Below are 14047 nucleotides of genomic sequence, written 5' to 3'. Positions count from 1 at the left end.
AGGTGCTACCGGCCGCCTGTGTTTCTGCACACACTATAGTGTCTAGCGTCCTGTCTACCATATCTTTGCTCAGTGGTGCACCTAGGAAGGAACCACTTACTGGGAAGAATTGGGGGGGGGGGGGGGGTGGGGTGTACTCTTTGCCTGGTCCAGTCATTGTGCCCCCTCCTGAAAATACGGATGACATATCTTTTTTTTAAATTAACAATTATAACCAGAAAATTAGTAAATCATTTAACATCTGGAGAAAAACATGTGGACAAATCTGAGCAGATCAATGGGCATGACACCTCTGGTCTTATCTTTCAAGATTCCCTATTCCCTACTTCTGTTACACATGCCAATAACCATAAGACTGGTGCGGGTGTATTTCAGATACACATTAGAGTTCCATCATCATATTAATGTGGTTGATCAGATGCAAAATACTTCTCCAGGCATTGTAAAGATCAGAGAAGTACCTATATCTGGACTGCACCCTCAACATCCCACTCTCTTCTTGTACTGTAGATTATATGCCAATGGGAGGAAGTACTGTGCAGACCCGAGAGTGAAGAAGGTCCTGGGTGTTACCATGCAGATTAGGAAAGCTCAACTGATGCGGGAAAAACTGAACTCAATCATGAGAAGATGAGGATATAGATCCTGCCAGTTCCCGACAGTGGAGTCACCGTGACAACTTTGATGAATGTGTTTTTAAATTCAAGTCTTTTTGTTCTGTTTACACATGAAAAAAATATTTTTTAAGTTCCCTTTTTATAATGTTCATATTTCACAGAAGTATGACTGATTTTAATCATTAATAAATTAACTGTGATTTTCAATTAACCCTAATTAGCGTTTGCTTTATTAGCCAACTCAAATGTGGTGAGAGACCAGCAATAACAACTCAAAATTGGTGAGGCTGACCAAAATGCACTTGGATAGATTAAACAGCTTGTTGAACCTCCGATCAGTGAATTACTTCCTCTTCAACATACAGTCCGTTTAGTGATTAAATGAGTCAGTGGTTGGTGATCTGATCCAGGGTTTCCACTCAAGCAGCATATTTTGTGTTAATTTACTACTCTCTAGAAGGCACTGCATTCCCCGAAACATTGATTATTGGGTTTACCCATGAAATTATTGGGAACATATAGAGTATATGTGACTTATTTTCCAATTTATTTTAACCATATGGGTTACACCCCAGTGAAATATGAGAAATAAAGTATTAAAACAATGGAAAGGATTTGAATGCATTATTTTTTTTTAAATAATACGTCTTACACGTTCTTGTTGATGGAACGTTTTGAAGGGATTCCGCAAGCCTTTGCTGATAGCAGACGACATCCTGAAAAATAGTGCTTGTGCTTCTCCTCGGGTTTAGAACGAAGACTCTACTCAAGTGTAAATGTGACAGCTTTTGGCACTGCGCAGGGTGGTTGAGACAGGAGAGAAAGGTGATATGAATATCAGCAGACCTACATAGTTTGTGTTCATCAAACGTGTTGGATTTGACATTTTGAACATTGAGATATTAAAGACATGATAGATCAGACTCATATTATATTAAGGAGTGACATCTGTAGAAAGACGGAGTGGCTTTGGAATGTGTTGGGGGATGGGAGGAGAGCACCGTGTTGATACAGGAAAGACCGACATCTGTGGATTAGGTAAGGTCAGGAGGTGAGGTCAGATCCCTTTAAGGGAGTAATAAGGGTTTGGTATCCTGTTACCCTTTTCTTGTTGAACCATAAGATGTAAGGATTGGAGAGAAGGAGGAGTGTCTTAAGTGGGATGTATATAACTGTGATGTACAGAACCTTTGGGCAGAATTAAACTTGGTTAAAAAGCTTCTCTAGTGTCCATGAGTTATTGACTCTGAAAAATAAGAACCTAACAGATGGCGCTGCGAGCAGGATTCACCACGATTTGTAATCAAACCAAAGAGTCCAGATCAGTGTAGCAGAGATGGCAACAAACAAGGTAGGCTAGTTCCTATATCTGTTTCCACTCATTTTGACATCTTGGGAATCTTTGGCTGAACTAATTATGGGATACGGACCTGGAGAGCCTAAATTTAATTCTATAGGCCCATTGTGTAACGACCGGTCGTAGCTTTATAGTAAATGATAAGGCCCGGAGGGTAAACTCATACAGGCTGTAGGGTAAGTTCTAGGGGGTAACTCCCTAGTAGGTTGGTTCCTGCTAGTACTATAAAGTCAATAGTAAATCCCAGTAGGTTGATACCTGTGATTACTATAAATATAGGGTGAGTCCCGGAAGGTAAGCCTGCCAGACTGGAACCTGCAAAGGGTAAATCCTAGGGGGTAAATCCGGCGGGATTGGTTCACAGCATAGCTAGAACGGTGTGAGAGCCTAGTTGTATTGGCCATAAGTGTGTGTGTGAATGGAAGTTGGCGTGGTGAACCATGGCAGATTATGTGGCAATAGGAAGAAGTGTGAATAATTTTGATGTGGGTTAGCAATAATAGTTATATTTGAGGAAGTACTGGAATAGGACATAAAGTCCTGTCTGTATTCTCCAGTAATAGATTCGCGGACGTGTATGTTATCGGTTCTAATACAAGGTATTAGGTCCCGGGACCAATTAACTATTATCCAGGGAAGTGTGTAGTGCTATCTTAGAAAATAGTTAATAGAAGATATGTATTATAGACGGGAGTGAAGAAATCTAAAATACCCTGAACACTGTTGGGAGTGTAGGGAGTAATAACTATTGATTGACTATTGAAAGATTGAGCAAATTAGATACAATTGGACAACATTATACTTAAACATGTTAGTTTTACTGTGACTTGTTGTAGGTTCCTAAGTGGACCACAAGGTTAAAAACCAAACCAAATTAAAAAAAATTTAAAAAGTAACTCTGCCAGTCTCTTTTGGGTCACTTTTGCCGGTCCCTTTTGGGTCACTTTTGCCCGTCCCAAGCCCGTATAAAGGAGGAGGGTTGGAGTTGTGACATTTAAAAAAAACAAGAATCGTCAGAAGAAAGTTTGTAGTTCACTTTTCGTCTCTCCCACAATGTTATTCCTCTCTCCTACGGCGTCCATCAAAACTATAGTGGGGAGAAGAAGTATTTGATACACTGCCGATTTTGCAGGTTTTCCTACTTACAAAGCATGTAGAGGTCTGTAATTTTTTATCATAGGTACACTTCAACTGTGAGAGACGGAATCTAAAACAAAAATCCAGAAAATCACATTGTATGATTTTATTGCATGACATAAGTATTTGATACATCAGAAAAGCAGAACTTAATATTTGATACAGAAACCTTTGTTTGTTATTACAGAGATCATACGTTTCCTGCAGTTCTTGACCAGGTTTGCACACATTGCAGCAGGGATTTTGGCCCACTCCTCCATACAGACCTTCTCCAGATCCTTCAGGTTTCGGGGCTGTCGCTGGGCAATACGGACTTTCAGCTCCCTCCAAAGACTTTCTATTGGGTTCAGGTCTGGAGACTGGCTAGGCCACTCCAGGACCTTGAGATGCTTCTTACGGAGCCACTCCTAAGTTGCCCTGGCTGTGTGTTTCGGGTCGTTGTCATGCTGGAAGACCCAGCCACGACCCATCTTCAATGCTCTTACTGAGGGAAGGAGGTTGTTGGCCAAGATCTCGCGTTACATGGCCCCATCCATCCTCCTCTCAATACGGTGCAGTCATCCTGTCCCCTTTGCAGAAAAGCATCCCCAAAGAATGATGTTTCCACCTCCATGCTTCACGGTTGGGATGGTGTTCTTGGGGTTGGTCAATTATGCAAATTAGGTTATGACATCATTTTGCGACTTTTAGGACAGCCAATTTCTACTTTCCTTACTGAGGAACACTGGCTGTTTTAGGTGTGGGGCTTTTGGTCATTGGAAAAGGGAGTGTAAAGTGGGAATGGAGCCTGCTGTAGTTGTGGCAAATGCTGCCAGGCAAGAGTTTGCATCTTTTTCAAAAGAGTAACAACTCATCGTTTTGAGATTAGCAAGAATGGAACTTTCACCAAGCGGTGTATAGTCTCTGTTTGATTGATAAGTGGTTCATAGAGATTACAGTTTCTATGTGATGGAAGACAAGACGTAAGAAAGCACGTTTAATCTAATTTTTAGTAGAGTACTGATGGGATTTACAAAAAGTCCCACTTGGTATCATTTTGCATTGAAACAATCATTTAAAGGGTGTCAATTGTAGGTTATGTGATGGTACAATAATCAAGAGTGTGAGGGAAGTGTTTGTCGAGTTAAAGAAGCAATTGTGTCAAGTGCCAGCATTGGGATTTCAAAAACATAAAATGATCTTTTAAAATGTTTGTTCATGAACAGGAGGGGCGCGGTGGTTGCGCAGAGTCGTGGAAGGAGAGAAAGACCAGTAATGTACTGGAGTAAATAGCTAGACTCGGTGGCAAAAGGAATGCCACCGTGCTTAAGGCGGTACAGGCGACTGAAATGGTGTTGCATAACACGGGTTCCATTATAATGGGTCAAAAAGTAGATGTGTATGTTTCACACGCATTAGCAGAACAGCACGAAAGCACAACATGTTAGTAGTGCAAGATGGACAAAATGGGAGTTAACGTTAAATGGGGAAAATCTACAATTTCATAAGATTGGTGCTTTGAAACCTGCGTCGTTAATGCTGTTGAATTGCCTACATGTGACCCAGATCAGATTACTACGAAACCTAGGCCTGATTTGCAAGAGACAGCATTGAAATTGGGAAAAGTATTGTATCCAGATGGCTCTAATTACATGAACACAGAAGGAAATCGAGTAACGGGGTACGCTGTGTGTGGTATGCATTTGGAGTAGTTTATTATTTCGGACATTGTGGTCACAACGGGACACGTTAACAGCGACAGGAACACCAATAAAAAAATGGTCTGGGGGTAGAGGCAATTATTAGAAGCATGTCAGTTACCCAGTGAATTAGCAGTGGTGGAATGTGAAGGTCATACTAGTCGTACAGATAAAATCGCCATAGGTAATCGTAAAGCAGACGAAATGGCTAAGGCGGCTGGCTGCCTTGGTGGGAGAAGGTGTTAGAGAGCCACGTATAAATGTTGCGGTTTCCTTACGAGGAGAAATTGGCTAAATTTGCCACAGGAAAACATATTTTGGGTTGGAGATTCTAGGCGAAATGCCAGGGGAATGGATTCTAAAGGGTAACACATTTCAATTATATGGCCAAACACTCCTTGCAAATGCAGAAGGCCTTAGGGTTTGTTTAAACCATTAGACATTTTATGGTTTTATTTTGAAAATAATGTACGTTTGATGTCGTCGTCTTCTGGAATGGAATTCTAGAATGGATGAAAGGAGGGAGGGGTCACAAGGAATTAGAATAGGGGTTACCTAACCTAAAATTAACTTCACATTATTTTTTATGTGTATGGTGATTATGGAGAATCACGTGGGGAAATTGAGACCAGTGAATTGTTGGAGAGAGACTGTCGCTGAGTTGGGGGATGTATTGGATGGTGTCTTTTCAATTCAGTTAAATTGGGTATGCAGGAGGATGGAAATCAGGGGGTATTTAAAGGGTTTCCGAAGGAAAGGGAAAGGAAGGGATAGGAAACATTTTAATGGTGTAGAAAGCCCTGTATACTAAAAAATCCTAATGAGAAATGATCACCCTCATTAGAAATTGACGGAACAGGGGGATTTCATTATAAAATTAATGAGAAACACCATTCTCTATCCAAGTTGTACCATTACTTTAGGAGATTATTCTAAGTTGATTGGTTATTTGAATTGTTTTATTTTTGATTTAACATGTTTTTTTAAATCACGTGTTTGAAAGGGGAAAATGACCAGTTCCCTGAGGTCCTGGTCTTTGGGTACTTATACAGTGGTACTGTGTTCAGGCTGCATATAGAAAGAAAAATATATGTTAATAAGGGATGGCAGTTACTTCAAATGGATTGTGATATAGGTATTGCTGATTTCAGGTTGTGTTTTTGTTTTGATACAAATATCACCAGATTGTGATCCTGGAGTGGGAATTCTGTGAGGGGTTAGGGTGCTATCTTCATGATCTGGTAACTCTTCCTAGAGGTCACCAGTAGAATAAGGGAGTATGGAGTAATTTAGAAAATAGTTTTAGCAGTTTTAGCAACATTATGTTATTTGTCTGGTTTCCTGAAACAGAAATGCACTGAACTTAACTGTTGTGATCTGTGCTTTTTTTGAGGTTATCATGGAAGGTGACGTCAGATCGTGTCTTAATGCATGGTAGGATAATTTGACCATAGACAGTGTGTGTAGACCTCAAAACCCTCCCTAACCGGCTGAAGAAAGAGCGACAAGACAAAGGCGTGCAATCAGAGACCGTGACTTTTACCACTCCTATCTGAGTCCCAGCCATAAACCAGGGCCAGGGTGCTGAGAGCGCGTGTGGAGTGAGCGTGGAGAGAGAGAACAAGCTCAGGGGAGAGAATCCTGTACATGGGAGAATGGGAGGTGTGTACTTGGATATTAAAATCAGGACATTATCAAGGGCCATGAAATGTGAAAGGCAAAAGTTACATGTGCCGTTGGGAAAATGAACTGTAAACGATATCTAAAGAAGACACTCTAGAACGATAAGTGCCAGGTGAAGGAAAGGGAGGGGGGGTGGTATATGCCCTGCTAACTATTTAGACTAAGAATGCATTGAGATACTGATCTTTCTTTACCAGGCCAATCATGACAGGAAAACAGGGACAAGGGGGGGGGCTGTAATTGAGAAGTGTTATGACCAGCAATAAAAAGATGTTTATAAATGTATGTTCTAACAAAGAGGATCTGTGCTAAGTTGATAAACCGGAATTTGAGCCCTAGACTCAAAGTCAGCTTTGAGGTCAGTCGATCTAAATTTGGGTTGGATAATTTATCAGATGTTTTAGTTGTGATTGGGATACAGCAAGAGAGAATTGCGAAAGCACAATGAGGGGTGGGGGCTCTGCCAACATTTATTTGGAAGAGAGGGTCTCCAGAAACGTATCTCTAAGTGTCATCCTGAGGGGAAGGGGTTTGTTTGGGGGAATCACTGGATGATAGCTTGGGACAACCATGAAAGTTTTTTAGTTTTACCCTGTATTCAGAATTGTTATGTTACATTGCATCAATGAGTGGTGCTAAGTTATTAAACATGTACTTTGTTTCTCTTTTCTTTTCAAGTCAATATGTTTTTAGGTTTCGTGAAACATGAGGGTGTTAATTTTTCCAGAGGAGGGACTGATGTAGACTAACTGATTCGAGAATGTGTTAGTATGTTTATAACTGTAGAAAATGCATTAGGAGTATAATGTGTTATGGGTTAGATGTAATGATAGAGGAGTATCATTCCCAGAGACTGAATATTGATATAGGAGAAGCTCATAGAAGAGGGATTGCAGCTAGCTGTACACAATATGGGGATTTAGTTTAACATTATGGTAAGAGTAGAAGAGATAGTGGTGGCATTTCAGACACTATGGTAAACTTTCAGGACACCTGTGACTCAGAGTTTTGTTAGGTTGGATATTAATTAATTAATTCCAATTTCTAACAGCCGGTGAACATTTGACAGATTACATGCAGGAGATGTTCTCACGATAGGCGCTGTAGGGACAGTAACGGAAGGAGCAGTATTAGTAGCGAAGGATGCTATATTGACAGCATGGAATTGGGCTACTGCGCAAATGAGGGGTATTATGAGACTATAGTCGAGGGCCATGTTGGAAGTAGCAATTGTTACTAAGTAGCATTGTTGGGATATCAGTTTATGACGACTCATGTCACATGGACTGGTAACTGGGGGACCGATGGGAGGACAGGGGATGCGGTTATTCAAATATCACAAATGATGTTGTCAGGAAATGATCCATGTGTTGCAGTGTGTATATCCTCAGGTGAAAGCAGAGATATAACCAAGGGCACGGACTGAATACTGGAGAATGAGTGTACATCAAGAGACACCAGGCGGGGGAGTTGGGACAGCGTTGGTTTTGGACACACACTACTCCGTACAGTACCTGCAGTGGTAAAGATTGTCATGTCTCTCCCTGGGGAGGCTGCATAGTTCTCATGTGAAGTGAGGTTCAATTGCATAATGGGTGAGTGAAAATACCATGACAGAGGAAGCAGAGCGAGAGAGACTAGATTCCACTGTAAGACATACAGATGGGTTGAGTCTGGGAGCTACTTTACACATCATAGTTGGGTTGGGTTAGATGTTTTATTGGTTAATGCATCATATGATAGAGGGGTAATTGTACTCTGAACAAAATGTTGAAGGCATTGATGTGAAAGCAGATACAGTGCTGAGTTACCTCAAGAGGATGTAATGTTGATTAGGGATACACACTTGCATATCAGGTGACTTGCCTATCAGGTGAAATGGAGGAGATGGGGAACAAAGTGAAAATGACATGACTTGGGAACACCTCTCGGAACCTGGGGCTGAAAGGGGTAGACTGGGCGTAAGCATGAGGAAGCTTTTTAGAGCTTTCATTTTTGTGGAACTCGCAGGAAAGTATCTGGGAGGCATAGAGTCAGGTGAAGAGAGAGGGGGAATTGTCAGGGTTTCAGACTTTGGTTTTCATGCATATATAATTATGCATAGCTTATCACATTGTTAATACTGTTATGTTTTGTGTGTCTTTTTGTTGCTTTCCAAGTCTTGTGCTCTGACTCTCTTAGGAACCAGAAGGGGGAAGTAGAAAATCTAAAAGCTGCTCCATATGACATATAACAAGACCGCAGATTCAGCTGGAATGGAATTTTGTTATGTGCGAAAGATGGAAATAAAAGAGGCCATAAGTCTCTGAACTTGTAAACCTTACGGTGAATGTTTGTTCATTGTTTGTTCCATTTGTTTGTTTAATTCATGTTTTATAATCATTCTATTTTTTTTTATTTATGTTTTATAAAAAAAAATTATCCATTTATTAGTCATTTCCAAGTTTATATAAATGGCGTGGCTTTGAAATGTGCTGGGGGATGGGAGGAGAGCACTGTGTTGATACAGGAAAGACAGATGGACATCTGTGGATTAGGTAAGGTCAGGAGGTGAGGTCAGATCCCCCTACGGGAGTAATAAGGGTTAGGTATCCTGCTAACCTTTTCCTGTTGAACCATAACATATAAGGAGAGAATATATTGGAGAGAAGGAGGAGTGTCTTAAGTGGCATATATATAACTGTGATGGTGAGAAATGTTTTGCTGTCTGAATTACAGCTGTACAGAACCTTTGGGCAGAATTAAACTTGGCTAAAGCTTCTCTTAGTGTCCGTGAGTTATTGACTCTGAAAAATAAGAACCTAACAGATGAAACATCAACGCTTATTGTATTTTGCACATATTCATCCTCATGAGGACCCTGGTCCTGATCTGCCTCAGAGGACCGGACAACTAGACAAGCTGATCTGCATGGTTTACCATCATTGGATTAAAACAAGCTTATATATTGGGTTCTGATGGGGTACAGCAGTTGAACTAAGCTCATGAGGAATTTATCAACATATATAATTAATTCATAAGTAAAAAAAAACAAAAAACGATGTAACAACTAAGCTTGAAAATAGAAACATTGATGGTGTACCTTGAGTTTAATCCTTAACTTTCTAGGGAGGAATTTGAACCTCCCCTTGCCTTCTTTCACAGCCTCAACCTGAGGAGGACTGGTATCATTTTGGGCCTTATTGACAGAGATGTTGGCTCCAACTCATCTTTTCAGGTCTGCCGATTTGAGGGAGGACTTGACACTAAATAATATATATTTTTAAAGCCTGTTGCACAATAATTTTGGATTTAATAAACTACATTAATGCAAAAATATTTTAAACACATCTACAAATATATTTGTTGTCGGCCTAAACATTATAGTTATTGCACAATGACAAAAACCAAGTAAACATGTTTTTAAAGCTTGTTACAGTCATTTGTTTGTTTAACAAACTGATGTACATGTATTTTTTAAATACAATTAAATGAGTATGTTGTGAATTAAAGTGGTGAATAGTTTAGCAGTAAACAAGAGAAACGCTTTAATGCACCACTATTGGCTCTCTATCTCCCTCCTGTGGTTAATGATGTATAGATTCAACAGTATCTAATAAATTGTTTGCACTTGTTGCATTTATTACTCAGCAGGTGTGTCTCCTTAATTAGTTTGTACAGCGCTGATGAAGGCAAAAGGCGAAAACCTATGCAGACAATTGTAATTTATTTATAGCCACTTGCACTTTCAATTTCTTTCCCGACTGGATTAAATTAATACTTTTTTTTGCATTTCGGCCTCCCTGGTTTGTTTTTCATGGTTTTGACTACGAGTACCTTTTGAACTACAGCTATTTTTTCTCCTACGCACCGGCAGCCTTCCATTCTAGCCTGAGTGCAAACCCTCATGCTGGCTATCCCCTGATAATGATAAAGGCCTACAGTCCGACACACCTGGTCGGTGTCATCATCACAGTGCAATACAGAGTATAGAAGTTGGCCCTAATATTTTCCTCCCTTAGAAAAGATCCAACAGTGTAGCTTTTGTATCATGACACCTGAACAAAATCAGCATGGTATACTCATTCCAGCATAGAATATTATGCAGTGGTAGAGCACAGATTATGGGAAATTATGTGATATTATGTTGCCCTTGCAGATTATAGTCCCTCCATCCGAAGGCATGTATGCAAACAGACATAAGCTCTGTGGTCCATGTCCTTGTGTAACACAGGGAGGATGATGGAGTCGGGCTAAGCAGTTTCTATGGCAACAGAGGAAGAGCGGAGCTGCAGTAAACAGTGAAGTGGTGAGCCCTGAGACGATCAGGCTGGTTCCTCCTTGCTCCTCTCACACTCTTCCCTGTTGCGCCCATTATCTTGGCTACTGGACATTATCTTGGCTATCATTCCATTGTCAAAGCATTATAAGGAAGGCAGCTAAAGTATAGTGTATAATAGTCACACCAAGATATGTGAGTAAGTAGCCTTGCACAAGCCGGAATGGCTCATAGGATCAAGAGCCCGTCTCCTGTTTCTGTAGCATGAGGCATATAGGATGGGGAAAAATCCCTGGTAGAGCGCACACGGTTGATAAACCCATTTATCTTGACGGCACCTGAGGTCACCTTTTTATTCTCCTTAGGCAACCACTTTTATAGCTTCATAATCTAACAATCTATGTACTTCGGACAGGTTTCTTAAATATAGGGCCCAACAAACCACTTTACTTTACAAAGCCAGTACAAATGATATGACAGTTAATTTTATTGGTACACTGTACAATTTGGACAAGTTGAAATATTACATTGATTAACCAGGATGCTACTATTTTCCAGAATATTTTCTCTTTCTCAAATGGCTACCATATGCACCAGAAAACAGTTTACAAATAGAAAAATACAAAACCACACACCCATTTGTGAGGGGAAAAGAATGGACAATGAAAAACATGTCGGAGTTTATAAAGCTATAGTACTTTCGTGAAGAGAAATACAAACAATGGGGCAGGATTGATAAAGGCAGCCTGAAATGACTCGAGAACCTAGCTGCCGTAGTAATCTTGGAGATAACGGAATAGCACATGGTAAATACAGGTGTCATTTCTATGGTTCTTTCAGAGCTGATACCTTATTAAAAATAAGAATTTGTTCTGAGACTGTACTATATAGGCTACCTTTTGAGGAGGGATGGCGGTACATGTATTCCCACAGCAGGTGCTAAAGGTTGTTTCATACAACTCTGTGAATACATAAGCCACAATGAGGTTGGCTTATAAAAAAGGATGCTGTAATTGAGACAGAAACAAGACAGACATACAAAACAAACACTCATACAAACAGAGTGGATGATGTTGCCTGATGTTTGGCTTTCAAATTGAGATGTCCAACACTATCAACTATCAAAGACAGGAGGGGCGATCAGCCACACACAAACTGGTACACTTTATACACAGCCACACACAAACTGGTACACTATATACCCATTCACACACAAACTGGTACACTTTATACACATTCACACACAAACTGGTACACCATATACCCATTCACACACAAACTGGTACACTATATACCCATTCACACACAAACTGGTACACTATATACCCATTCACACACAAACTGGTACATTATATACCCATTCACACACAAACTGGTACACTATATACCCATTCACACACAAACTGGTACACTATATACCCATTCACACACAAACTGGTACACCATATACCCATTCACACACAAACTGGTACACTATATACCCATTCACACACAAACTGGTACACTATATACCCATTCACACACAAACTGGTACACCATATACCCATTCACACACAAACTGGTACACTATATACCCATTCACACACAAACTGGTACACCATATACCCATTCACACACAAACTGGTACACCATATACCCATTCACACACAAACTGGTACACTATATACCCATTCACACACAAACTGGTACACCATATACCCATTCACACACAAACTGGTACATTATATACCCATTCACACACAAACTGGTACACTATATACCCATTCACACACAAACTGGTACATTATATACCCATTCACACACAAACTGGTACACTATATACCCATTCACACACAAACTGGTACACCATATACCCATTCACACACAAACTGGTACATTATATACCCATTCACACACAAACTGGTACACTATATACCCATTCACACACAAACTGGTACATTATATACCCATTCACACACAAACTGGTACACTATATACCCATTCACACACAAACTGGTACATTATATACCCATTCACACACAAACTGGTACACTATATACCCATTCACACACAAACTGGTACACCATATACCCATTCACACACAAACTGGTACACCATATACCCATTCACACACAAACTGGTACACTATATACTCTTTCACACACAAAAACAGATACATGCACAGTTTTCAAACTGTCAAAAAGTGCTGTCTTGTGCTTGAACATTTAACACTGTTGGTTGTCACACCAACACATTTGATCAGCATGGACTGCCATTTCAAAAGCAACAGCAACCCTGAAGACAACTCTTCATCAGCACATAGTAATGTAGTTAGAACAGAATGAGTTAAGGCCACATGGGGAAAATCAACAGATCATCTCCATTAATTCAGGGTAAAGAAGGTGAAAGAAAAGTTGGTGTTTGCATTAGATGTCATAAATGCATATTAACCCTTGCTACGTCAGTTCCCCTGCATACCCAAGAGTACATTGTCCCGCTTGTCTGTTTCAGGATGACGAGGTGTGACAAGATAAGATGCACATTCCAGAAGCTCCTTGTCAGTAGATCAGAGGTTGATGGAGTATGTTCTTCGTCAGCAGGCATCATTGAACTTAAGTGAAGATCTGAAGCTTTTCCAATAGGCTCCATTCTCTTCTGTTGATGGCCACCAGGGGGTAGACATGCTAAGAACCTCATGTCCAGCTAGGTCACCCCTACTCCTCTCATCAAAAGAGGGAGCCACTGCGGTGGAAGTGGTTCGGAATTACAGTAGTGTGCACATTTGGAAGGAAACTCCAATAAAGACCAGATTTTGGTTGTGTTTGAAGGATGAAAAATGAGATATAGTAGCAGGCCTACAACAATTTCAAGTCAACAATGCAAGAATATTCACAATTTGTATTACCCACTACGTTCAGTCTCCAATAGACTCCAATTATGGAATATCCTACCTTCTATAAGTTGTCTCTGAAGTCCTCCTGTTATGCACAGGGAATTTGCACTCTCATTCCATCTATATAACAGCAGGTCCTTTAAGCCAGGGAGAAGAGGGTATAAACTATAATACAAAAATCTGATATGATCCCTATAAAAAAATATATTTTAAAGTAATATTTAGGAGGAGAGCAAGTTCTGTGCACTTGGAGAAAGGGTTGCAGTATCCTATTGGTCCTTTAGGGAGTGTAATTGTGGTTGTGAGCTGCACTATGCTCAGTCCTCACTCCTGCGGTCTGCTGTTGTTGAAGCTGGAGTTGTTACTGCTGCAGCTCTCCTCATATGTGGGAGGGGGTTCTGTAAGATACACAGACAAACCAGAGAAATAGTCAGACTATATAGT

The 14047-nt window shown here is 40.4% G+C and overlaps 1 protein-coding gene across 1 annotated transcript in view; it reads right to left on the bottom strand.

The window, feature by feature from the left end:
- Nucleotides 1–11200: 11200 nt before the first annotated feature.
- Nucleotides 11201–14047, bottom strand: part of LOC135517935 (arrestin domain-containing protein 1-like) — a 53035-nt gene continuing 50188 nt past the window's right edge. The window contains exon 8 of the mRNA XM_064942667.1: nucleotides 11201–14001. Coding sequence (XP_064798739.1) covers nucleotides 13928–14001 — 74 coding nt within the window. The 3' untranslated portion in view covers nucleotides 11201–13927. The remainder of the gene's footprint in view (nucleotides 14002–14047) is intronic.

The sequence above is a fragment of the Oncorhynchus masou genome, chromosome 28 (assembly GCF_036934945.1).
Source record: "Oncorhynchus masou masou isolate Uvic2021 chromosome 28, UVic_Omas_1.1, whole genome shotgun sequence".
NCBI lineage: Eukaryota > Metazoa > Chordata > Actinopteri > Salmoniformes > Salmonidae > Oncorhynchus > Oncorhynchus masou.
This window is presented reverse-complemented; position numbering and strand designations above follow the sequence as displayed.